This window comes from Delphinus delphis, chromosome 13, assembly GCF_949987515.2.
Source record: "Delphinus delphis chromosome 13, mDelDel1.2, whole genome shotgun sequence".
Classification (NCBI taxonomy): domain Eukaryota; kingdom Metazoa; phylum Chordata; class Mammalia; order Artiodactyla; family Delphinidae; genus Delphinus; species Delphinus delphis.
The window spans coordinates 45,927,203-45,953,332 of NC_082695.1; the positions used below are offsets into that span (position 1 = coordinate 45,927,203).

At 36.8% G+C, this 26,130-nt stretch overlaps 1 protein-coding gene and 1 long non-coding RNA gene across 5 annotated transcripts in view; one reads left to right on the forward strand and one right to left on the reverse strand.

Moving 5' to 3' along the window:
- Window positions 1-26,130, forward strand: part of LOC132436207 (uncharacterized) — a 404,510-nt gene that overhangs the window by 373,063 nt on the left and 5,317 nt on the right. For 2 of the 3 annotated variants that reach the window (XR_009521735.1, XR_009521736.1), the window contains exon 4: window positions 12,466-12,511. This is a non-coding gene — a long non-coding RNA (uncharacterized lncRNA). Of the gene's footprint in view, window positions 1-12,465; window positions 12,512-24,695; window positions 24,807-26,130 lie in introns of those variants that run through there. The other variant, XR_009521737.1, reaches the window with a different exon arrangement.
- The window catches only part of LOC132436206 (desmocollin-3), a 43,083-nt gene continuing 36,033 nt past the window's right edge, over window positions 19,081-26,130 (reverse strand). The window contains exons 15-17 of one of the 2 annotated variants that reach the window (XM_060028841.1): window positions 24,721-24,963; window positions 22,887-22,929; window positions 22,673-22,806 (exon numbers count right to left, since the gene is read on the reverse strand). In XM_060028841.1, coding sequence (XP_059884824.1) covers window positions 22,903-22,929; window positions 24,721-24,963 — 270 coding nt within the window. In that variant the 3' untranslated portion in view covers window positions 22,673-22,806; window positions 22,887-22,902. Of the gene's footprint in view, window positions 22,807-22,886; window positions 22,930-24,720; window positions 24,964-26,130 lie in introns of both variants that reach the window. The other variant, XM_060028840.1, reaches the window with a different exon arrangement.

The following is a 26,130-nucleotide window of genomic DNA, read 5'->3' on the forward strand; positions in this document are numbered from 1 at the left end:
ATGACAGACTCTAGGTCTATCCACCTCATTACAAATAGCTATACTACAAAGCTACAGTAATCAAGACAGTATGGTACTGGCACAAAAACAGAAATATAGATCAATGGAACAGGATAGAAAGCCCAGAGATATACCCACGCACATATGGTCACCTTATTTCTGAGGCTCTTAAACCGATTATCTTTCTCCTTCCCACGCCCCGCCCCAAGGTCCCTCCTCTTCTCCTCACTCTCTGATCCAGAGGCCCCATGGTTTCTCTCCAGCATTCTTACTTTCTCTGATGCTGAAGACTTCAAAAACAACGCACCTAGAAGCATTTATTTTGTGCATTATGCTAAAAATGTCTGTCTCTTTCTTTGTGTTAAATTGCATTGGGGTGGGAAAGCAGTGGGCAGCGGAAGCCCTCTCATCCCTTAACCTGGGAAGTGACTGGTCACAGAATTGAAATGGCAAGGACATGCTCCAGCTACAGGTGGAGCGGAAGAAATAGTCGTCCCATATGTCATTTTGAGGAAAAATTTCATGTCATATAAAACTTGGGACAGAAGACATAAAGAGTTTCTAACCATGCCCTTTTATGGTGTAATCTTCTCTTATATTTGTCACAGGAAGAAGTACTGTGAAAGAAAGAAGGAAAGTGAGAGAAAGAGAGAGAGAAAGGAAGAAAGAAAGAGAGAGAGGGAAAGAGAGAGAGGGTAAAAGAGAGCAAGAAAGAAAGGAAGAAAGAAAGAGAAAGAGAAAAAAGGCAGGAGGGAGGGAGAAAAAGAGTAAACAGGAATTATTCTCTCAGAATGTAACAAAAAAGTGTTCCTTATATGTATTGATATTCTGAAGGCTGAAATGAAGGAGAGAAATCTCTACTATGACTTTAAGAATTGTAAGACTAATAATAATAATACAGATTATTTTTTCTCTTTGAGCCACTCATGGAAAAGTTAATATATATCACTTTTAATACTAACATAGGATATATTAGAATTATTTTTAGGTAAAACAAACAAAAAAACCTTAAGTTAATGATGTTTTCAATCTCACAGTATCTTCTAATACCCTAAATGTCTTCATAATATCCTAAATATTTTCTAATTATAAGAAATGTTTTTCAGGGACTTCCCTGGTGGTACAGTGGTTAAGACTTCACCTTCCAGTGCAGGGGGTGCGGGTTTGATCCCTGGTCGGGAAGCTAAGATCCCACATGCCTTGGGGCCAAAAAACCAAAAACATAAAAATAGAGGCAATATTGTAACAAATTCAATAAAGACTTTAAAAAATGTTTTTTAAAAGTAGATATTGTTTAAATTCTCTCTTACCCTCTTATTTAAATCCTTTTTTCTAAATTACTGTAATTTAAGGTTGAAGTAAATGGTCTTTACACCAGGAGTATTTTATGTAGAAATTTTTAAATGGGGTGATATAATTATCACATATGATTATAAAACAAATTCTCCAAGTCTGGTGAATATTAACTGATAAAGAGTTGCCCTAGGCAGATGGTGCTTGAATGAAAGAATTGATCTCCTAGGAGGAGTTTTGCGTATCAACTTTTTAAAAAATTTTTATTGGAGTATAGTTGCTTTACAATGTTGTGTTAGTTTCTACTGTACAGCAAGTGAATCAGCCATACATATACATATATCCCCTCTTTTTTGGATTTCCTTCCCATTTAGGTCACCACAGAGTATTGAGTAGAGTTCCCTGTGCTATACAGTAGGTTGTCATTAGTTATCTATCTTATACACAGTATCAATAGTGTATATATGTCAATCGCTATCTCCCAATTCATCCCACCCCTGCCTTTCCCCCTTGGTACCCACACGTTTGTTCTCTACATCTATGTTTCTATTTCTGCTTTGTAAATAAGATCGTCTATACCAATTTTTTCTGACTCCACATATATGTGTTAATATACGATATTTGTTTTTCTCTTTGTCACTTTTTACATTCCCACTGGTCAAAGCTTGCAACCTACAGATTCACAATGAGTTTGGATGATCAAATTTATTGAATTGTATCACTCTATTAATAAGATGCTTTACGGCCATACATAGAGTTTGCAGCCATTTTCCAAGACATGTGCTAAAAAGTACTTTTTATGAATATGGCAGGTCTCCACCAAAGATGCCATATCCTAATCCTCAGAACCTGTGAATATGTTACTTTACATGGGAAAAAGGACTTTGCAGGTGTGATAACCTTAATGGTCTTGGGATGGAGAGATTTACTAGATTATCCGGGTGGGTCCAATATAATCCACAAGGATTATAAGAGGGAGGCAGAGGGTCAAATCAGAGAAGGAGAAGGGACACAGAAGCAGAGGAATGCAAGCAGCCTCTAGAAGCTGGAAAAGCCAAGGAATGAACTCTCTCCTCCAGTCTCCAGTAGGTACTCTGCTTTTCTTTTTAATCCTGTAGGACCCATTTCAGACTTCAGACTATAAAATAATGAACTCGTGCTGTTTTAATCCACTAAATTTGTAGTAGTTTGTTGCTGTAGCAATAGGAGACTAATAAATGGGTTATATCACTTGGTGTAAGAGAATCAATAAAGTATAATATTTGAGAGCTTAGGCTCTGAATTCAGACAGATCTAGTTAGAATATACTTCTCTGCCTCTTGTCATGTACTACCAAGCTAGGCAATTAACATCCTCCAGCCTAAAAATGTTTCTAATTTGTAAAATGGGTATTAAAGTAGGCTCTAAAGATTAAAGGAGATATTTGTAAAGCACTTTAAATCGGGTCTAAGTCTTTAGCAAGGCCTTGCTACGACTATTAGCCACTGTTATCACATATTATAAATATATTAAGACAAATTTTTTACCAGGCATTAAAGAGAGTTTTTTACTCTTATCAGGTGAACACTGGAACCACCTTGTCTTAGGTAGCTATTATTATCCCTTCATTGCTGTGAAGGAAGTGAAACCTCAAAAGTTGAATTGAACCAAGTTATACAGAGCCATTCTCACAATTTTATGGTTAAATATGAAGCAGAAGATAGAAGTGCCGATTCTGAGAAATATGATCCATCTGTAACATCGGAAAATGGAGGGAAAAACAGAAGATTAAATTGTAACGTGGATCACATATTTTTTCAATATTCTTTTTCAGAAACAAAAGCATAATCAAGCAATTTGTAGTCAGCTTTCTATTATAGATACCAAATCATACTCTTGGAAAACTTGAACGTAATTGACTTTTTATTCATTTTTAAATACCTGGAGCCATGGGCTTCCCTGGTGGTGCAGTGGTTGAGAGTCTGCCTGCCGATGCAGGGGACGTGGGTTCGTGCCCCGGTCCGGGAAGATCCCACATGCCGCAGAGCGGCTGGGCCCGTGAGCCATGGCCACTGAGCCTGTGCGTCCGGAGCCTGTGCTCTGCAACGGGAGATACCACGACAGTGAGAGGCCCGCGTACTGCAAATAAGTAAATAAATAAATACCTGGAGCCATAATTTTTACCTACCTTATAAAACAAATGTGGCTTTTTATTTTCACATCAGGATATTTTTAAAAGATTAGTGTGAAGTGCCTATAAATATGCAAAGATTTCAACAGCTAAGACAAACATCTCAGTAAATAACTTAATTGAGCTGTGAATATTTAGTGATTGAAATCCGATTACTTTGTGGCTTAATTTGTGTACTGCTTGACTGCTCTGCAGTTTCAAGCAATTTAACAATGTAGACAGTATATGAAGATAGAATGTTAAATAGTGAGTGAGGCATTCAAAGTAAAAATGTCTGAGTTGTGCTCATTTTTTAAAAGCGTCTCACTGAGTGGGTTGCAGGCTCAATTTAAAGGCTCCATTTAGGCAGAACACATAAAAGTCATGGAAGGCACGGATTCTTTCCCCTCACATCTTTGGATAATTAGTTTTACCTTCTTGTTGAATTTTGGTGATCTTTAGGCTCATAAAGATTAATAGCATAGCACACAAAATCACCTTCACTACTGTAAAATACAATTCTCTCTATGACTGCAAATGTGTCAGTAGGGTCAGTGAGTTTTTTGATGATCTAATGCTTTCAGAAGACATAGAGTACAGGCTCTCCTGAGAGATCCCTTGTTATCCTAAAATGCAGCTAAATGTGTTTCTGATATTTTACAGAGCTATATACCCAGATACGCTGAATTTTAAGTTAGGTCAATAAACAGGGCAAATTTGGAACTTGCATGCCAAACAAACTGGACTTTTCCCTTCATATGTCTTTGTCTAAGCACATTCCAGAATATTGCTTCTGTCATCAATTTATTTTATTCTACCCTCAAAATAAAGCCATCAGTCTGTCCCTCTCCCCACTCAGCACTCACACCTAAACTGCTTGGATTAGTGAAAGAATCCCAGTTTTTCTACATCAATCTCACTCCCCCACCCCAATTCCATTCTTCTCACAGAAGCCAAATTATCTATTCAAAAACCAGTCTTGGGCTTCCCTGGTGGCGCAGTGGTTGAGAGTCTGCCTGCCGACGCAGGGGACACGGGTTCGTGCCCCGGTCCGGGAAGATCGCACATGCCGCGGAGCGGCTGGGCTCGTGAGCCATGGCCGCTGATCCTGCGCGTCCGGAGCCTGTGCTCCGCAACGGGAGAGTCCATAGCAGTGAGAGGCCCGCGTACCGCAAAAAATAAACCAAAAACAAAAAAACAGTCTTGTTACTCTCATCTCAAAACCTGTTGATGTCTTCTTAGGCAGTTAGGAAAAAATCTAAAATCCTTAGTATGAGCCTCAGGGTTCTATTGTTTTGACTGCTGCCCGCCTCTTTATTCATACTAACATATCCACATATGATTATTTCAACATGTAGCCAATATAACAATAGCAATAACATACTTTATACATATTTTGTCATACTAAATAGTCAAAATCTGAATCAGCCCTCCGCCATTCAGACTGACCACATCTCTAGACCTCAACAGCCACATGTAGTGTTTATGCTGGATTCATAGTTCTAGAAAACCAATTCGTTAATGTCGATGAGAGTATCAGATGAGGAGAAACACAGGTCACTAAATAGTTTCCTTCACAAACTAGAAAATTTTTTTCTAGAGTCAAAAAGATGCCTAAGAAGTAAAATCTTTCCTCCTAATAAGTATTCATTGCTAAGCTAAATTATTTTATGTCAATATAAATTACAATTAGCAATCTAATAAATTCTAATATCTTAGATTTAATAGCTGTTCCCTTTATGAGTATTACCTTTTTGTTTTATAATGATTACATATTAATGTTGTAACAAGTTATGAAGTTTCAATACAAGTACCACATACTAAATGTGCTTTACCAGCAAAGAAGTATTTCATGAAAACCATTTTGGCATTTATAACCAAATTAACGCAACAGTAAACACAGTAGCAAGTTCATAATTACTGTGACAAATGTGGAATAATCGTAGGAGCTAATAACATCTATCCTTCAAATATTGTAACTTAGCTATTAAAGGAATTTAAAATGGATTTAAACATTTTCTAATTTTTATTTTCAATAATTTAAAAAGACAGAAAACTGCTAAAATTGATTGCAGTGTGAGCAAAACTGCACTTAATTAGTTCTGCCCTAAATTAGCTTGTTGTCTGGTTGCTTATACTTTTTCGGCTTTTATATTACTGAGAACTAGGCAATTGTTCAGTCATGAAAGAAAGTTTAAATTTGGTGCTTTTAAATGGTCATTTGGACTTAACTGAATAAAATTCTCAGTGCCAAGGTCTAAATTGCAGTGATCATTTAGCAACTGACTGATGGGTCATCTATTCTCATAGCAGAAACATCTCTTCAAATTAATCAGTGGTCACAGGCACAGCCAGAAATGGGAATTTAAATATAACCCCATTTAAACCATATCTCAAATGCAGAATTAACAAGAATCATTATACTCTGAAATGAGGAGCTGTTGTTGGCCAATTACTAGGAAAGAGCCAGGTTATAAGAGTTTGCCAAACTCTTGCTTTCTTTTTCCTAACGTATTTTAGCTCCAGCCTGGAGAGGCTATTTCTTGAGTTCTTGATAAAGCAAGATTATCCTTGTCTGTAATTCAGATGCAACTTCATGTTTCAAGTAGAGACTGTTTTCCTAAAAGCCACCTGACACTCCAAGCTGCTAGTGTTCTTTCCCTCCATTGTAAACACAATCTCATGAAATCATCTGTCCCTTGTGGTCCTGTCCTAGGTACAATTTCATTGTCACTCTTCCAGCTACTTCTGGTTTGATTCTAATATCTTTCCAAGCTTCTGTTCAGCCTCATAGATTTTCAGATAATGTTTCTAGATCCTTCCCTCTCCTATCTGAATTCACACTTCTTTCCCAGGAATTATCTCAGCCCTAAACTTTCTGCCTAGGATCATTCTTTCTTCTTTCAGTAGGTTTTTGTGACATTATAAAAATAATATTCCCAAGATCAATATGTTCGTCCGATATGCAGGAATTAACCTGTTAAAACAGGTATCTTGGTTTTCTTCACACTGTGCAGAAGAACTAAAAGTCCCAGTGTCTATAAAGCGATACTTCTCAACCCCAGCTGCACAGAAGAATCACATGCAGGGACCTGGGTCCTACCTCAGAGATTCTGATTTAAATGGTCTATGGAGAGGCCCAAGCATCTGTATTCCTAAAAGTAATTCTAATATACATTCAAGGATAAAAACCCACCCTCAATTGTCAGAGAAGCCTTGAGTAAGGAAATTACTACCAGCTTAGACACCATGGAAAACAGGTGCTGAGAACAGATGTTGTGAAGTGGACTTGCCCGAGAGGAAGGACCTGAGAATAGCTGGTGAGTCTGGGAACCAGAGAATGGGGAAAGTTGTCTATGTTAGAGCTTAAAGACCCTTTGTGAGCAATTTATATTCAGAATTAAAAAGAGAATTAGAGGGCTTCCCTGGTGGCGCAGTGGTTGAGAGTCCGCCTGCCGATGCAGGGGACACGGGTTCATGTCCCGGTACGGGAGGATCCCACATGCCGCGGAGCGGCTGGGCCCGTGAGCCATGGCCGCTGAGCCTGCGCGTCCGGAGCCTGTGCTCCGCAACGGGAGAGGCCACAGTAGTGAGAGGCCCGCGTACCGCAAAAAAAAAAAAAAAGAGAATTAGAAACAGACATTAAGGTGGTATTTAGTGACTTAAACTAGCAGCAAAGTGTAAATTAAAATACTGGATCAGGCCAAAATCAATTAAAAATGTATCTTTTTCATATGTTAAAGAGAGATAATAAACCAACTCTTTAAATGATAGATGGTCAAAATTAATGTGCAAACAAGTTAATTTTTAAAAGTCCCTTCTCTGGACCCTGTGACTGCCTCTACCTAGTTGCCTCTTCCTCTTCCCTCCACAGTCCAGCCGGCATCTCTAAGAAATATGGCACTACTTCTTTGCCTCCAATCCACTGTCCACTCACTGGCACTCTGAAGCCACCTCCACCCAGATCAACAGTGACTATTGGTAAATCCCATGGACTGCTTTCAGTTATCTTGCAGGGACTCAAGCAGGTTTTGACAGCATTAACCACTCTCGTGAATTCCTCTCTCTTACCTTGGTTTTTGTGACACTATCTTACAAGGACTAGCCTTCCATATCTTGGAAATTCTTACTATTTTTTCCGCTAGTGGTTAACTTGTCCCTTACTGTCCCATTCTTATAGCTCTTGGGACTCCGTCTTTGGCCACATCCACAAATCACACTTTACCCAGGCAGTTTTATCAACTCCTATGGTTTCTGCTACTCTCAAGAGGCTGATGACATAAACATCTTTGTCTCCTGCCCAGATATTTAGTCCAAGCTCTAGAACCAGCATGTTCTCTCATAGTTTTCCCAGGCACATTACATGTTATATGCTCAAAACTGAATTCATGATCTTTCTCCCAACTTTTATTGCCAGATTTTCTTACTCATTCTAATCAGAACTAAGAAGCCAGGGACTTCCCTGGTGGCACAGTGGTTAAGAATCTGCCTGCCAGTGCCAGGGACACAGGTTCCAGCCGTGGTCCGCGAAAATCCCACATGCTGCAGAGCAACTAAGCCCGTGCGCCACAACTACTGAGCCTGCACTCTAGGGCCCACAAGCCACAACTACTGAGCCCGCGAGGCACAACTACTGAAGCCCACATGCCTAGAGCCCGTGCTCCACAACAAGAGAAGCCACCACAATGAGAAGCCTGCGCACCGCAACGAAGAGTAGACCACGTTTGACGCAACTAGAGAAAGCCCACGTGCAGCAACGAAGACCCAGCGCAGCCAATAAATAAATAAATTTATTTTTTAAAAAAAGAAACAAGAAACCATTCATGACATATTTTCTCTCTCCCTCCACCCTATAAAGTACATCATTTTGCTCCACAAAAGATGGTCTAAAGACTAAAAGCTTTGACATCTTCTGAGAGCTTGTTAGAAATGCAGATCTCAGCCCCCTCCCTAGACCTATGGGAATCAGAATCTGAAGTTTTTGCAAGATCCTCTGTTTATTCTTATACACAGCCAAATTTTAGAAGCACTGCTCTACAATTCACACCTTAAAAACTCTCCAATTCAGCTCTCCATCTCCGCTCCTACTATCATAATCCAGGCCATGAGCTCCCCAAATTAGCTGCATATTACAACACATTGGGGATGTTTTTTAAAATACCCATGCCAGGTTCTACCCGTGGAGATTCTGATTTAATTCATCTAGAGTGGAATACAGGAATCGGTAATTTTGAAAAATTCCCCAGGTTGTTTTATTATGTAGCCGGCACTGAGAGCCACTCATTTAAACCATCATCACCCTTCAACCAGACTATTATAATAATCTCCTAACTGGTCTCTCAGTCTTCAGTCTTTCCAATTCTCCTTATTCATAATAGAGTGATCTTTCTTAAAATCTGTGTTTCAGTGGCTAATGTTGACCCCAGCACTAAGCCCATATACTGAAGCATGACAGACACAATCCTCCAGCATCCATTCCCAACTTATTTAGCCAAAGTCATTTCTCGCTATAACATCTCCTCCTCTTGCGCTCTTCTGCGTCGCAAACTGAATTGTTTGCAGTTCACCAAATGGACCATGGTGTTTCGTAATTGTTTCTCCTCTTTTTACAGCTGTATTGAGTTATAGTTGATATACAAAGGACTATACATATTTAATCTGTACAATTTGGTGAATTTCGACATATGCAAACACTCATTATACTATCACCACAATGAAGGTAATAGTTATGTCCAACACCTCCCAGAGTTTCCTTGTGCCCCATTGTTTTTCTGTTTTGTGTGTACATGTGGGTTTTTTTGGTTTCTGTGTGTGTGTGTGTTAAGAATACTTAACATCTACTCTCCTAACAATTTTGAAGTGTTGTTAATTATAGACACTAGACACTGTTGTATAGCAGATTTTAAGACCTTAACAACTAGCGTAACTTAAACTCTATACCCACTGAAAAACTCGATTTTTCCAGCCCCCAACTCCTAGCAACTACTTTTGTATTCTCCACTTTTATGAATTTTACTATCTTAGATACTTCGTATATGTTGAATCATGAGTATTTGTTCCTCTGTGGCTGGCTTATGTCACTTAGTATAATGTCCTCAAGGCTCATTCATGTTGTCACAAATGGGGATTTCCTTCTTTTTTTAAGATTGACTAATATTCCATTATATATATATATATATATATATGTATGTAGTTACACCTGTCTTGACCCTTCTCTTCCCTCCCTATGGTAGAATTGACCACCCCATCCTTTCAGCACTGCTAGATTTCAGACATATCTACAATACTGCATTACAGTTATATTGAAATTGTATTTATTCCCGCCTCCTTCTTTCGGCCTGCAAGTTGGGGCAAGAGCCATACCTAATTCACTTCTGCATCTTCAGAGCTTCCTATGTAATAGGGACTCAATAAGTGCATATAAAATACATCTACAAAGGAATAAAATAAAATTCATACTTCTGTATCATTCTTAAACATTTTAAAAGGATATATTTCATAATGTACAATATGTGCCTTTGTCACAATAATATGGCAATACCTAAATATCAAAATTTCCAGGATCAAAGGACTGACTGAATTTTTATCTTAAGGTAGCCTCCTGCTTGACTGTAAGATTAGAAGATTATTACACCGCCGATGGTCTGCATCACTCAGATGACATTTAACCAGCATCCCTTGATTGTGAAATTAGTAGAGGGCAGTGGTTAGAGTGGGGCCTTGGACGTTAGACAACACCTGGTTCAAATCCCACTTCTCCCCCCACCCCAACAATAGCTGGGCAAGTTTCAGCAATTTCTAAATCTCACTGTGCTTATCTGTAGTAGAAGGGCTTTTATCATAATAATAGAGAGCAAAATGATCTATTTTGACATGGTTTTAAATTTTGGTAGTAAGAAATTTCTACCTTTCTCAACTAACTTTTTTCTAAGAAATGTATCTGCTGGGAACTCCTTACCCAAACGAGACACCGCTAATCAGTTGATGGACAGTATCAGAGGTAGAGCTTGGAGGCTTTAAAAACCTAATCTACACTAAAAGGAGGCATTATATAACATAAGAAAATTTTGTTATAATTATTAAATAATTACTGAGTACATCCTGTATGCTAGGCATACAGGATTTTAAGCCAGTTCCTGACATTAAAGACATTAATACGTGAAAAAAATAAAATATGCATGCAACAGTGATACCTAATATTTACTTAAAACTTGTGTGTGGTTACCAGTTGGGAGAAGGAAGAGGGGAGAAGCAATATAGGAGTAAGGGAGGGCTTCCCTGGTGGCGCAGTGGTTGAGAGTCTGCCTGCCGATGCAGGGGACACGGGTTCGTGCCCTGGTCCGGGAGGATCCCACATGCCGCGGAGCGGCTGGGCCCATGAGCCATGGCCGCTGAGCCTACGCGTCCGGAGCCTGTGCTCCGCAATGGGAGAGGCCACAACGGTGAGAGGCCCGCGTACCGCAAAAAAAAAAAAAAAAAAAAAGGAGTAAGGGATTAGGTATAAAATAAGCTATAAGGATATATTGTACAACACAAGACATATAGCCAATATTTTATAATAACTATAAGTATAACCTTTAAAATTGTGAAATCACTATATTGTATACCTGTAACATATAATACTGTACATCAACTATACTTCACTAATATAATACTGGACATCAACTATACTTCAATAAAAAAGAGATATAGTTAAGTACTTATAGAAAAACTTCAAAATGAGCAATAAATTACTAAGTGAATACACACACACACACACACACACACACACACACACACACACAAACTTGTGTTATGTTAGACAGTGTCTATAACCCTCATATCAACTCTAGAAGGTAGACATGATTAAAATCTTTGTACTGTAAATGAGAATAGCAAGGTTTTATGACCTGCTCGAAGGGTAGCCTGCTAACAAGACGGAAAGGTGGGATTTGAACCTGGTACCGTCTAGCTCCCAAGGCCCCACTCTTAAGCACTGCCCTCTACTAATTCTTTACAATCAAGGGATGCTGGCCAAAAGGCATCTGACTGATGCTGTCCATTAGTGGTGTTAATAATCTTCCAATCTTTCAGTCAAGCAAGAAAGCTAATTATCATAAGATTAAAAATTCACTCAGTCTTTTGATGCTGAAAATTTAGATACTTGGACACATCTGGTTAATTCACAGAACTTTTACTTTTCATCCAGATGGCTTGTCATTATAGATGTCATAACATAAATCCAGCAAAACTTGAACTACTGAAGCTTTTCTAAAAGGACCTCAAAGCACTCATTACTCTTTCAGAAGTGTAATGGTGACTTTGATACACTACCATCTTTTGTGTGAAGCTCTATAAGTAAATGAAAATGGTCTCATTGCAAAGATATAAAAGTAGAAAATAGAAAGTTGTATTGATGAGAAATCTTAAAGTTTCTTTCTTTCTGAAGAATCTAGAAAATAGAGAAGCACCTCTGGTGTTGGAGTCCCCTCTGTGGACTGAGGAACTGGTGGACAATACAAGCATCTTAATATTTTAGTGTTTCAGTGTCTTAGTGTTTCTGTTCAGACATTCCCCAAGGGTGTGGCCAGGCTTAATCCCAGCAGTAAGACCATAGGTCATGATGTCATTATATTAGGTAGTCCAATAACCAGTATTCTTTGTTTTCATATAGACAGCCATGAAATGTAAACAAGATGAGCTTTGTTGCTCTTTAGACACTTTTAATATTTGTAGGCCACATCTCACATGAAAATGGAATGATAATACCTGCTTGTGTTCATATTCTTAGAGCTAACATTGGCAGAAATGTATCTGTTCTCTTCTTTGGGGAAGGAACTGGCATTTTAGCTAATAGTCATTTATCTTACACTGATTAATTTTAAGCTTTTATTCACATTCATCATAATTAGAATCAGATCATGGAGTTCTGTGTGAGGCACCAGCATCCTCCTTTAGAAAATCAGATTGTAATTAGGAATTGTTGTGATATTTGGCAGAGCCGTGGAGCCTTCTGGGTCACTCTCTGTTTGTTCTTTGTGCAGAGCCACCCACATGAAGCAGCTGGAGCTCCAAAAGGACATTTGACTGGTAAACTGACTTGATTGATTCAAATTTGATTACAGACTGGAAACACATTTTAGTTCAAGTTAAGCACATTAATATATATCAGTCAGAATAAAGACCCAATTGCTCCTTTGTTATTCATTAATGAAACTTAATGACTTCAACAGAACATTAATGAAGAGAAAATATTGGCTTGCATAATTCATTTGGAAAAATTAATGAATTGTTGTATTAAGGGCAGCCTGTTCCACACAGTAATTACTGAGGCTTTGATGGAGAATTACTTTTTGTTACTTATTTAGCAAGCTGTTGTTTACTTTTTTCATTTTATATTGATTTGTTATGCATATAGTTTTTTTCTCCTACAGAAGGAAATTAAGTATAATTTGAAATGATTATAACTATGTACTTAAAATTGATAAGGTGGCTACATTTTAATATGATGTTTACTAAATTCGACATGCAGTACAAAGATAAAAGGATTATTTAGTGGTAATATCATATACAACTAGATTTTCAACACAATATCTGACAGATAATATCCTTATTTAGTAGGTAACTAGAAAGCAGAAATGGGATAAAATAAACTCCAGCAAGTTAGCATCACGGCTTTCCTTTTGACTAGGCAAAGTCATGATTTGTTACTATTTTAACAGAGGTGTCATATATAGATATTTCATAAGAAAATTCCAATTATTAATGTTTTCTAGAATGCAGTATCAATGGCTATATGAATGAGTAATTAAACATGAAGCTGAATCAATAGTTTAGAATTCTCATTTTCTTTCAACTTCTGTGTTCTTCTATGACTTTGATGTACATACTAAACTTCATCACATCTATTTATGTAGAATAGAAACGTTAACAGAAAAATTCTTGATTAGAGTGTACCGACTAATGACTAACTGGTTTGACAATACAGTGGTAAGATGATGATGATGATTATTAAGATTAATCCTTAATATAATGTTCATTAAATTATCTTTTCATAAGCTACAACTCTGAAAGAACAAGTAATTTGTTTTAAATTATAAACAAGTGATCAAGAGCTACCCTTCTTTTAGAAGATAATTCATTATCTGCAGTGAATAAATGAAAGTGTTTCTACATTGAATTGCCTCAAAGAGACATTCATTCCATTACAGGGTAGATTATTTGCCCTTAATGTCCAGATCACCTGCGTAACAGCACCATGCTTCATTAAGATAAAAAAGGATAAAACCTGAAGTATTCGCATTCCAAAGTAAATCAACCCAGCTCTCTGCTGGTGGGTTTTAGCTTTTTCATTACTATATGGATATGACGGATACTTTTCAAAACCTAGTTTAGATAAACTGTTCAGAAAGAAATGAGTTCTCCTGATCAAACGAAAATTAGGGTGAAAATTGATGTCCTCCTTTCCTCCCCCCATGGAAATATTTAAGAATAAGAGACAATTATTTCTCAGAACGGTTAAGTCCTCTCAGGATTTGTCTCCTTCACACATTATGCAGCGACTATTTTAAACTCAGCCTATCTCCGAGGGGTGAAAGATAGAGAAAATAAATGAAGGAATGCCACCCAATATCGTTATTTCTGCAGACAGGAGGCACGTGCGTGCTTGAGTCCCTTATTTCTCTTATTTCACAGAAGCAGAGAGCTCAAATCATTTATTTAAACATTAGATTTCTCCACTTTATTCATTTCTCAAGTAACCACTGGATGGCAGCATAGGATGATAAATCAAAATTGATTCCTTAATTCAAAATCATCCACCAGAGGTTATTAATCAACGTGAATCCTTTCATGCCTAACACATGGAACTGGTAACAAATTTATTCATGGAGAAAAATGTGTGTGGTATTTAGTCCCACCGTGTGTGGTTGCAGTGACACCTTACCAAGTAATTTCTCAATTTGGCCTGGTAGAAACCATAACAGAATCTGTCTTTCACGCTGCAGTATCTTGCAGGGTGTTACCAATGTGAACATGAATTTGTAGTGAGAAATAGTAGAGTTTTTACAAGAAAATGTAAAAGATCTGTCCATGACAGCCTGAGAGTTTCCTTTCTAAAAATCAATCCCAGGTTTCCTGTCTCCGGCCCCATTTCCCTCTCTCATAAAGAAGTAAGTAAAATGTGCAGAAATCCATTCTGATTATATCGAGTGACTTGGGCTCATTAACACAAGATTTTTAATATTCCCAATATCTTCTGCAGAACAGGATGTAATTTATCTTCAGGCTGGATGATCAGCCGATGAATTTTAGGTACTTTTTTTTCCCCCCCTGTGCCTTAGGATGCCTCAGAGGGCGTGTTCCTCACTCCTACACTAATTCTGCTTCTCTTTCTTTTGGGAACCATTATCTTTGCTCATCTCCTTTCTTCTGCTCTCCATCTGGATGCCTTTGTTTATCAAAGAAGCTCTGGTCAGCTTTTGAGTACCACCTACCCATTTGGACCACTTGAGACTTTCTTGCCTGGCCATATTTTCTCTTGCTACCAAGTTGCTCTTTGAGAGATTACACCTTAATTTCTTATGAATTGAAATATAACTGACATATAACATTATAATAGCTTTAGATGTACAACAGAATGGTTCAAAATTTGTATCTATCATGAAATGATCACCACATTTAACATTTTACACCACAGTAAGTCTAGTTAACATCCATCACCACACAGAATTACAAATTTTTTTTCTTGTGATGAGAACTTTTAAGGTACTTTTAGGTACTTCTTAAAAGTTTACAAACTGCAATATTTTAAAACATTAGTTTAGATTTAGAACCCCCATATTCTATATTTCCATACTTTACATGTATTTCCTATTTTCTCACATGCCTACAATTGCTTCACATGATATTATTTGTCATGCTTAGAAATCCTCAGAATGGCATTTTCATTGGGATATTGTGGAGTACTACTTCCTAAGGAAATGTTTCACAAAAGAACGTCCATTGGAGGAATTATACATAAGATTCCTTTTGAAAAGAAAGAATACACATTAACATATGAAGTCTGAAAAGTCTCACAAAAAAGAACTATTTTACCTTTTATAAATCCAGGTTTTTAAACTCTGCTATTAATTTGCATTAAGAAATGCAGATTTAGAACATATAACTCAAAGAACTAAGATTACAGTTCAAGATCCATAATATCTCTTACATACAAAACTGGCATTTTTGACACCACAAATACTGCGATTACAATTCACTTTGTTATCAACCCAGAATATTTGTTAACATTGAAAATACCATCAAATTCCAAAATTCCCTAGACAACAGTTTTAGACTATTTTTTTTAATTTCTCATATATCTTAAAAGATGTAAATCATTCAGTTAATTTAAAATAAATCTTTTGTGTGAAAATTGTGCACCGTGTAACTCTGAGTTGACCTGTGAAAACTGTCTAATTTATCGATATATGTTGCCATCTAGTGGCCACTTCTTAAATCACAGTTTGAACTCTCAGAAAGGAGTGGGCCTTTGCTTGGAAGGTGTCATACAGTAATTACTTTCAGAAATAGAGTAGATTATCACTAAACTCAGATTAATTTATAATTCTATAAATTTAACTTGTGATGAGTATTTTCTTCATGAAATCTTCTATTTGATTTTCATTTCACTTATCCGCTTTTCTAAATTTACTGAGTACCTCTAAGTGTAAACAGTAGTTTACTATTTTAGGGGGTTGGACATCAGGGTGATTTTGACCTGCCCAAAATCAGGAGGCAGTGGAGAGAGAGAGAAAGAGAAAGTAGAGTTTTCACAGCTTGCTCACTTGGAAAGAAGTTCAAAATTACCGGGGAAATATAAGCATCAAATATCGCATGAGAGGGGAAAAAAGTTAGATGTGTAATACAAATTAGGACAAGATACAATGTTAACACAACCTGACTAAAGTCTGAGATGACCGGCCTAAGAAAGCAGAGAAATTAGAGACAGAATGAAAGAGTGAGAAAGAGGCTGATTTTTTTCAAAGTGAATATTCTTAATGCCTAACCAATAGAGTTTCAACATTTCAAAGCTTGGCTAAAATAATAGAACTGTCTCCATCTTGTTTCAGATATTTTTAATCTTTGCAATTTTTTAAATTGTATTTTATTGTGGTAAGAACATTTAACATGAGATCTACCCTCTTAACAAATTTTTAAGTGTATAATACAGTGTTGTTGTTACAGTGTCACACAGCAGATCTCCAGAACGTTATCATTTTGCATAACTGAAACTCTATAACCATTGAACAGCATTTCCCCATTTTCCCTTCTCCCAGCCCCTTGCAACTACCTTTCTTACTCTTTGCTTCTATGAATTTGACTATTTTAGATTCTTCATATAAGTGAAATTATGCAATACTTGTCTTTCTGTGACTGGTTTATGTCATTTAATGTCCTCAAGGTTCATCCATGTCGTTGCATATTGAATAATTCCCTCCTTTTATAAGGGTGAATAACATTCCATTGAATGTGTATACTACATTTTCTTTATCCATCTGTCAGTGGAAACTTGGGTTGTTTCCACATCTTGACTATAGCGAATAGCAATACAATGAACGTGAGAGTGTTAAGATCTCTATAAGATCCTGACTTCAATTCTTTTGGATAAATACCCAGAAGTGGGATTGTTAGATCATATCATAGTTCTATTTTCAATTTTTGGAGGAAAAAATATACTATTTTCTATAGCAGCTGCACCATTTCCTATTCTTACTAACAGTGTAAAGGGTCCCAATTTCTCCACACCCTACTTTGTTGTCCTTTGTTTTCTTGATAATAGCCATCCTGACTAGTGTGAGGTGATATTTCATGGTGGTTTTGACTTGCATTTCCCTGATGATTAATGATGTTGAACATTTCTTCATGTACCTATTGGCCATTTGTATGTATGTCTTCTTTGGAGATATAGCTACTTAAGTCCTTAGCCTATTTTTTAATCAGGTTATTAGTTTTGGTTATTGAGTTGTAGGAGTTCTTCAAACATTTTGGAGATTAACCCCTTATTGGATATGTAGTCTGCAAACACTTTCTCCCATTTCGTACGTTGTCTTTTCACTCTGTTGATATTTTCCTTCGCTATGAATCTTTGGAATTTTAAACGAAGACTTTGGAAGCTATCAAACTCCTTTAATTTAAAAAATGTATAATCACATATCACACAGCTTGTATTTACGTTACGTAGTTTGAAAAAAACAATAAAATTAATTTAATAAATACGTGGGAACTTGGTAACAAATATTCAGGTTGAATATTATATCTATTAGCTTGCCGCTAAGTAAAATACTAGCTTATAATATCCCCAGTGTGTATTTTCCCCACTATTGTTGTGCTGTCCACAGGAGATAGAACAATGACAGAAGACATAGGTTGCAGGTGTTTCTGCCAATGTTTTAGCTTGTTTCAAATTGCCTTCTGAAGATACTTCTGCTTTTGAAGATACATGTGACAAAAACAGCGTGCTTCTCTGGCACTGCCCACATGTTTGTGCATCCCCAGGTGTCTTCACACTGTGCTCAAACACAGCAGATGTCTGAGTGGTACCAAGTGGCAAGTGGCACTGAGTAGGGAGACAGTCTGGTGGTTGGTCACACAAGTGGTCATTAAGGCAGCTCTTAGTCTGATCAGGGTTACCTGGATGGCTTAGACCTTGAATCTCTAGGTGTTAATTCTCTGGCACACGTACACAGAATCTAATAAAAACAGAAGGACTTAGTTGCTTAAATGGGCTGTGGGTTGGGGAATAAAAACAACCTATCAGAAAGAAAAACATGCTATAGAATTGTTTTGTGTATTATGAGCACAAATTTTGGGGGGAATAAGTGTCTCTTCCCCCCTCCTCCTTTTCTCCTATATAACCATAACCTTTTCTCCAAAAAGAGATCAGATATTGTTTTGTATTATATTCAACTACATAATTTTACTTCCTATATACATAACATTCATAAATCTTTTACTATGTACAGGCAATGTTCTACATGCTTTAAATATATGAATTCATTTAACCATCCCCACAACTCCGTAAAGTTGGTATTGCTTTTTTGATTTTAAAGATAAGAAAACTAAGACTTAGAAGATAAGTGGCCTTTCTTAAGTTACACACTTAGTAAGTGGCAGAGCCAGGATTCAGATTCAAACAATCTGACTCTAGATTCCATGCTTCTCAGCCACTATGACCCCAAATCTAACCAAACGAATTCTGCTGGACATGTGGAACCAAGAATGGAATATTGCTTGATTTTTTTTTTAACTCATAATGTTTTTCCTTGACTACATTGCTCCTCCAAGTAAGAATCCTGTATCACTGTATTAATTCTGGAACATTCTGCAATTACAACCTTACAATACTTCTTCACCAGTCAAAATCAGCTGATAGTTAGACAGATATATAGACAGTTAGCAGACAGTTAATATTTGTAAAGCTGTGCCCCAAATGGTGACCTCCTCCCAAATAGTATAATGATGTTGATAATTTGGTAATGACCCCTTCTCTAAAGTATTTCCCTATAAATACAATGAAACTATTACTAAGGATCTGTTTCCATTCCAGTCTTAAGCACAATTTTGCAGCATGACCACCTTGGAATAATTTAATCTCTAAAAACAGCAAAGACAAGAAATCAAGTTAACATTGTTTTATTATATCCCAGATCTGTAAATATTGCGTTACACATTAAATTTTTGCTTATTTTAACCTGCCATGCTTCTCTAAAAGCAAAGTAACTTCTCTGAACAGCAAAATTAAAGCTCTGTTAAAAAACGTTGCAAAATCTCACTGCATTTTAGACAGATAGCTGCTTCCTTACAAAAATAAGAAAAAAATAATTTGTACATTTACATAAAAATTCAAGAACATTCACTGGAAGAAAAATTAAAGCTTCAAAAAGATATTTTCTTTCACACTAAAATAGCATAATTTTCACCTTACATATGTAAGGAAAAAAGAATACTATATGTTATAAATGTTTACATTAAAAATAAGAAGCCCTTAAAAGGAAAATTACTCTTTAAAATGTCTAAGTCTAAAAAGCTAGATTTCAGGAGCAAATTAGAAAACAGAAAATGGAGCATCAAATAGAAAATTCAGACACCTGTTTAATTGAAGACATCTAGCTCAGTGACCAGAGGGCCTCATTAGGAATCCAGTATTCCCCATGAATGCCGTATTTGTCCTGCACAACCAGTTCAGGCCCGTCCTGAAGACACTTTCAGACTCAGCAAGGAGTCAGCTCTCTTCTTGATTCCACACTCCAAGTAAGAAAGGGTTGGTGACACTTCACCAAACTCAAATGGCAGCTGCCACTGGCCTGCGAAAAGAGGAAAAGGAAGGGCCTGGCCTAGGACAAATTAAGAAGCAAACAATGTTGCTTCAGTGTGTACCACTCATGTCCCTTTTGTGGCCTCTCTTTTTGCCCTTGAAGGCCTGGGCTTTCATGTTCCTCTCTGACTGTGCAAATACTCCACTTGGGCTTGCCCTCTCCTGGAGTTCTCTGTCCCCACCTGACCACGTGATCTTTTTCTTTCATGAATTCAAACTTCTTAGTTCCTCTATTATTTAAAAAATCCTCATAAGAAAGCAAACCCGGAAAAAGTAATTTATACTGAAGGGTGATTGACAGCCCAGAGTATTTGCCAGCTAAGTGTTATTGACAAGGTTGGGAGAGAGATTAAAGAAAGGGGGCCTGATGGGAGGGCTGATTTCCTTGAATCACATCTATGCCTCTTTAAAACAGGGCAGTGATTAGGGAAATGACATTTTATAGTTTCCAGGCTTGGATTAGAACGCAGTGTAAAGGTGACAGATTTGAGGTCTTAGGACAGTCACGCCCCACTTTCGTAAGATTTACCCCACCCCAGCCCCCTTTAGCCTTTAAAATCTGACCCAGAGAACATGGTTGTTTGGCTCTATATTTTTTTAAATGTCGATTGGTAGGAGAGACAATGAAAATGGTTGTAGAAGATTTATTTTTACCAGAATTAGGTTAAAAGAAGTTTTTAGTGTTAGCTCCAAGAAAAACATTTCATCTCTGGAAACCTGTCACTGGAAGTCAAGGAGCCCTAGCTGTGATAGCCAGTCACCAGTTTGCTCCCAGTCTGTAGATGCAGAAGGAGACTGCAAAGCAAATCTACAGTCCCACGTGATCCCTTCTTTCCTTTCCACTGAAACCAGAAAAGTTTAATTAACTGTATACAATTTTAAACAAATTACATAAATGTACATGAACTATTTCCTGACATGCTTAGTTATCATGCAGCACCTAAGAACCAAACATAAGTTCTCTATTTTTTAAATCCCGGATATTTATTATAGAACACACCACACCCCTGCCTCATTTAAAATTAAATGTTTTTCACTTTGTTTAAAATGTTGTTTTTCACTTTGTTTTAAATGTTGCATTGATTAATTATTTAACCATTAATGACTAGTGGTTATATATTTAACCATTAATGATTAATGGTTATATATTTGACCATTAATCAATAAACATCAATATGTATGTATGTGTATATATATATATACATATATCCAGTTCAAACTGTATTCCTATCGAACATTGCTACTTCATGGGCTAGCTCAACAAATTCTGCCTCCAAAGTAAAATAAAGAATTTTTTTTTGCAGGGTCGGGTATGGGGAGCAGGTCCCAATTCGTCATAGCTGCAATATCTTAAAATTAATTTAGTCTTAATTATTTTTCTTTCAAACTTTTCTTCAACTAGTGGTACCTATTATTTGTTGTCTATTTTTTAAGCTGTCATTTGAAGTGAGTATATAATAATGTGCTATTACGTTTATCATAAGATTAGATGTTAATTATTTTAAGTTTAAACGTCATTGCTTTTGGGGAATTTTGCAAGGCCTTCCAGAGGCTGTAGCATGTGAACAAATTTGAGAAGCACAAAATTTAAGCAACACCTTGGAAGATATTAAATTGCACCTAAGGTTTAAGTTTCCCTATATTCATTTGATTCATTATAGCATTGTGTAATATTTACCTGCTTTAATAAGGAATAATGTATTTCATTTGAAAATGGTAGTGAATAGAAATAATGAATGTTAATGCTCATTGCTACTGTAACTACGATGGGAGTCTGTTTCTTCAGACTGATTCAATGGTGTAACTACAGTCCATCTAAGGATAAGATATTCTAATTGCAAATGACTACTGTCGAGAGAAAATAAAGAGCCATATGTGCTAAACTTGCAAATGAAAATATGAAAGTATAATTCTCAAGAGAAGAAAAGCAACTTTTTCTCAGCATAATTCTCATTACTGGCAAGTTATCAAAGGTAGTTCTGAATCTCAGGAAAAAGACTTGTGATTACAATCTCAACAGAAGATCTTTACATTAAAATACTGGCAATAACTCTGTATGGTGAATATAGTTTTCTTTCTCGAGATTAAGGAAATTTAGATATATTCCTCATAACAGGACTTTTGTAAAATATAAAACACACTTTCAAAAGTATAAAAGCAACAAATTTTTTTTTTTTTTTTGGTCTACACTTTCCTGGTGTAGTTTTCACATTGTGGCTCTGTGTTTTTGAGACCTTATTAGGGCAATCTAGTATCTAGAACTGCTCTTCATAATCTAATTGCTACCCAGAAGAAAAACAAAATTCTAGTAGCCTTCAGAGCAAATGACCAGGTGCTACTGATTTTTTAGAGCTAAAAAAATCCAACATAATTTACCATAACGATTAAGATTCTACTTTTATCTAAAGCTGGAATAAGGATGGAATTTCTAGCCCAGAGAGCTGTTCTACTATAGTCAGTCAAATACAGCTTCTATTGTTGGACTAATATTTAGCCAATGTATTTATTGGAAAAATATATGCAAAGAAGAGGAGGTCCTTTATAGACCTTAATTCCAGTGCTATAGCATGAGATTTGCTGGTTGTCTATTTACTCAGCAGTAAAAGAGGCAAAATCTGTTTTAACATTTTAAACTTCCTGAAAAGATAAGTAACAAACTGTTTTAAAGTAGAAATTGGTATGTAGCATAATTCAAAAATTTTAGAAAAATTCATACATATTCATATTCATAGATATCTAGATATCTAGATATAAATTAAATCTTATAATATGCCTTTCAGAAACCTCCAGAATGTCTGACAAAGATATGTCTAATTGTAGCACTGTAACATTATTTCTTTGTGCATGTTTCTGCTAAGGCAGTAAATTTGGTTTCCAAATTATTTAAAAAGTCAAGGCCATCCTCTTCCTGTTTTTCACTGCAGCAACCTACAGAACCAGCTGGAGACCCTCTTCCTTCATAGTTATACGTAAGAACATAATCTTCAGATGGCATATGGTCTTCATCCTGATTACACAGATGCAGTTTCTGTAAAGTTTAAAAACAAGGGATTGTATTATTGTTTTAAACACACTGAAAGATAAACATAAAATTTATTTTTTATTTACCTTTTATGTTTAATTTTTAACCAGTGTGTCCTCTAATGGATTCCTACATACAAAAAATGCACATGGTTGGTCTACATCACAGCCATACTACGAAGTCAGTATATTTTACATTTCTAGTAATCCATACAAATCCAAAATTATGTATACACATTATATTTAAGTACATTTAAATTATTACTAAATTCTTACCCCTAAATTTTATATCTAGAGGTCAGGCTAGTCCACAAAACGGTGGCAATATGCATAGCGGTTAGGAATTTGAGCTTGGATAGTCAAGCAGTCCTGATTTGGAGTCATAGCTTGGCTTTACCAACTAGCTACATGACTTTGAGCAAGTTATAATACTGAACATCTTTAACTCTCAGTTTCCTCGTTTCTAAAATAGGAATACAGACAATGAGTATCTCACAGGATCATTATTAAGTGATGAAATAATAATGCATGAAAAATACCCTTATTATGTCCAGCACATAGTACATGTTCAATAAACTAAAATCACTATTATCTGCAGATATAATGTCAGTAATTACCACATTGTCTTCAGAATCAAGCTTCCGAGAGAGCCAAACCATGACAAAATAAAAAGATGCACCAAAAAGTTTCAGTGAAATTTAAAATAATCAAGATAACTCACACTGCAAAAACCTGGCCAGAATAGAGGCCAAGCATTCGGCCACATTTACCCTCGCTCTTTGTCACTGGCCTGTGTGCCAACTTGTCAAACTCGTGCACCTCTCCCCTTTCTCACCTGTGTACACATCCCCTCTCAAACCCAGCGCTTATTACCTTGGCTTATGTTAGCAAGTGCCTCTCTTCGTGACCATTTTAGCCTCACATCCCATTACCTGACATGCACATTGGAGAACACCCCTAAGAGTGTTTCTTAAGCTTCCCTCCTCCTCAGCCTGATCTTACATGGCTACTGACTGTCTAGAAACAGAAAAGGGATTAACATTTGAATTTGATGAAAAAAATAAATATGCTGTGGACCTATGATAACCTACAGCCATGTCACAGAATGTTGCCCATCTACAGTCCATCAAAGGCTTTAGGGTTTCTGGACCAGTGTTTGTATTACAACAGCACTGGTACTCTCTGATAGAAGAAGTGAAAACTTCGTACCAGAAAGAATACTTAATTCAGTGGTCCTCTACTCAGGCTGCACGTTTGAATCACCTGAGGAGCTTAAAAAAAAAAAAAAGCTAAACCAATTAGAATCGGAATCTTTCAAGGTGAAGCACAGGCATTAGTATTTTTTAATTCCCAGGGAATTTTGATGTGCTGCCAGGAATGAAAATCCCTTATTGAACCCCCCTATCTTTCACATCCTTGCTTTCCTCTGAATTAGAAAACAGTTTATATATGCATGATGCTTTTTACATGAAAAAATAGTTCATATGAACCATATTATTTAATATTCACTCCAGAATTCTGTACAGACGCTTTCTTTTCACAGAGAGATGCAGATTTGATTTGGGGATTTTTGTGATTGTGGAGAATGAGATTTTTTCCCTATTCTTCTATATTAAAAGAGTTCATGAGATAAACACACACCTAAAAATGAAATGCAACTTTAGTGAGGGATAGTAGAATCCTCCAATTTTCATGAGATTTTAGAAATTAAGAGAAATGTGACACATGAAATAAAAACTTTTATATCAAATACTGTAACAAAATCAAAGAGCAGGGGCAAAAATAATCAGAGAGTGAGAGAGAAAGGATACATTGGAGAATCTGAAAAAGAAGTTTCTGAAAATATATATTAATCTCAATTTCCTAATGTCCTCCACTTGGACATTTAAATTTCAGGGTCAAAACACTCAAGAAAACTCACTTCACCAAGGCGGGGCTGAGTGAAATTGTACCACTCCGAGTGGTCCATCTCCACAGTGCCTCCTCTGCAGGAATCCAGGGTGTGATGATGCCCGGCCCCCTGGCACAATTCCAAGGTCTGGTTTCCTCCTTTTACCATTTCAATGGTTTCCTGCCTGCCATTTTGAACTTCTGATCCCATAGTGCCACAAAAGCCTTGGCTAGAGTTGTTGACTGTATGGGTCGTAAAGCCACTGGGAGAACACTGAAATAAGATAAAATAAGACAGTTCATATAGGGAGGAAATGGATTCCAAGTAAAGTGGCAAGAAGGCAAAGGAGACAGCTCGTTTACTCAACCTTTTATTCATTCATTCATTCAACAGACATTTATCACTTTCCAATTAGATGCAAAGATAGAGACAAGGTCCCTCAGTGGCTTCAAGAAGCTCTTACTCCAATGAGGCAGAAAAATAGACAGTTACTTTAAGAATGTGATTATGCTGATGTACAGGTGAACACAGAATGCTATAGGGACACAGAGGAAGAGCATGAAAATTCAAACTTGGAGAAAGTAAGTGGAGCAAACTGGGAAAACTCTGAGCTGAGGGATTCCTACTGAGAAATAGGAGGAAGAATGCATTATCTGTAAGAGGGTCTAGAGGCAAAGCCAAATGGGGTTCCTTGGGGGTTCCCAACTTCAGCCTGTCGAGAATGCCTACCACAGAAAGTTCAAAGAGAGAGAGGAAGCTAGAGAGGTTATAAAAGGCCAGAGGACATAAAGATCTATATGCCATGCTAAAATTTTTAGACTATCTTGAAGATTATGGGGACAAAAAGAATGGTTTTAATAACAGGCAAGGGACATATTTAAAAAAAATCATTTTAGGCAATAATGTGAAAGACAAATAAGAAGGAGACAAGTTTAGAGTCATGGATATCAGTCAGTGAAACATTATAGGTGAAAAATGATAAGGATCTAAGCCAAAGTCGAAGCAGCGATGATGAAAAGAAGAGGATGGACTCCATAGAGTGCTTACTGGTGGTTAGACGGATGAGGCAGCAAAGGGAAGGGTCAGGAGTTATTCCTATGTGTCCTGCTTGTGCAACTAGATAGATGGTATGATTCACAGAAACAGGGAGGAAGGATGCACTTGCGGGTGAGAGGAGGGTGAGCAATTCAGTTTTGGACGTGGTAAACGAGAAACCTGTGGATTTCCAAAATGAGTATATGAATATGTGGTCTGGAGCTCAGGTGAGAGATCTGAGCTGGAGTATAATTCTGGGAGTCACGTCCACGTAGGGGGGAGTTGAAGCCATGGGAATAAATTATATCACCCAGAGAAAACTGCAGACCAAAAGAAAAAAAGGCTAAGAATAGAACAACAAGAAACATCATGTTTTAAAGGGTGGATAAAGGAATTAGAGCTGTG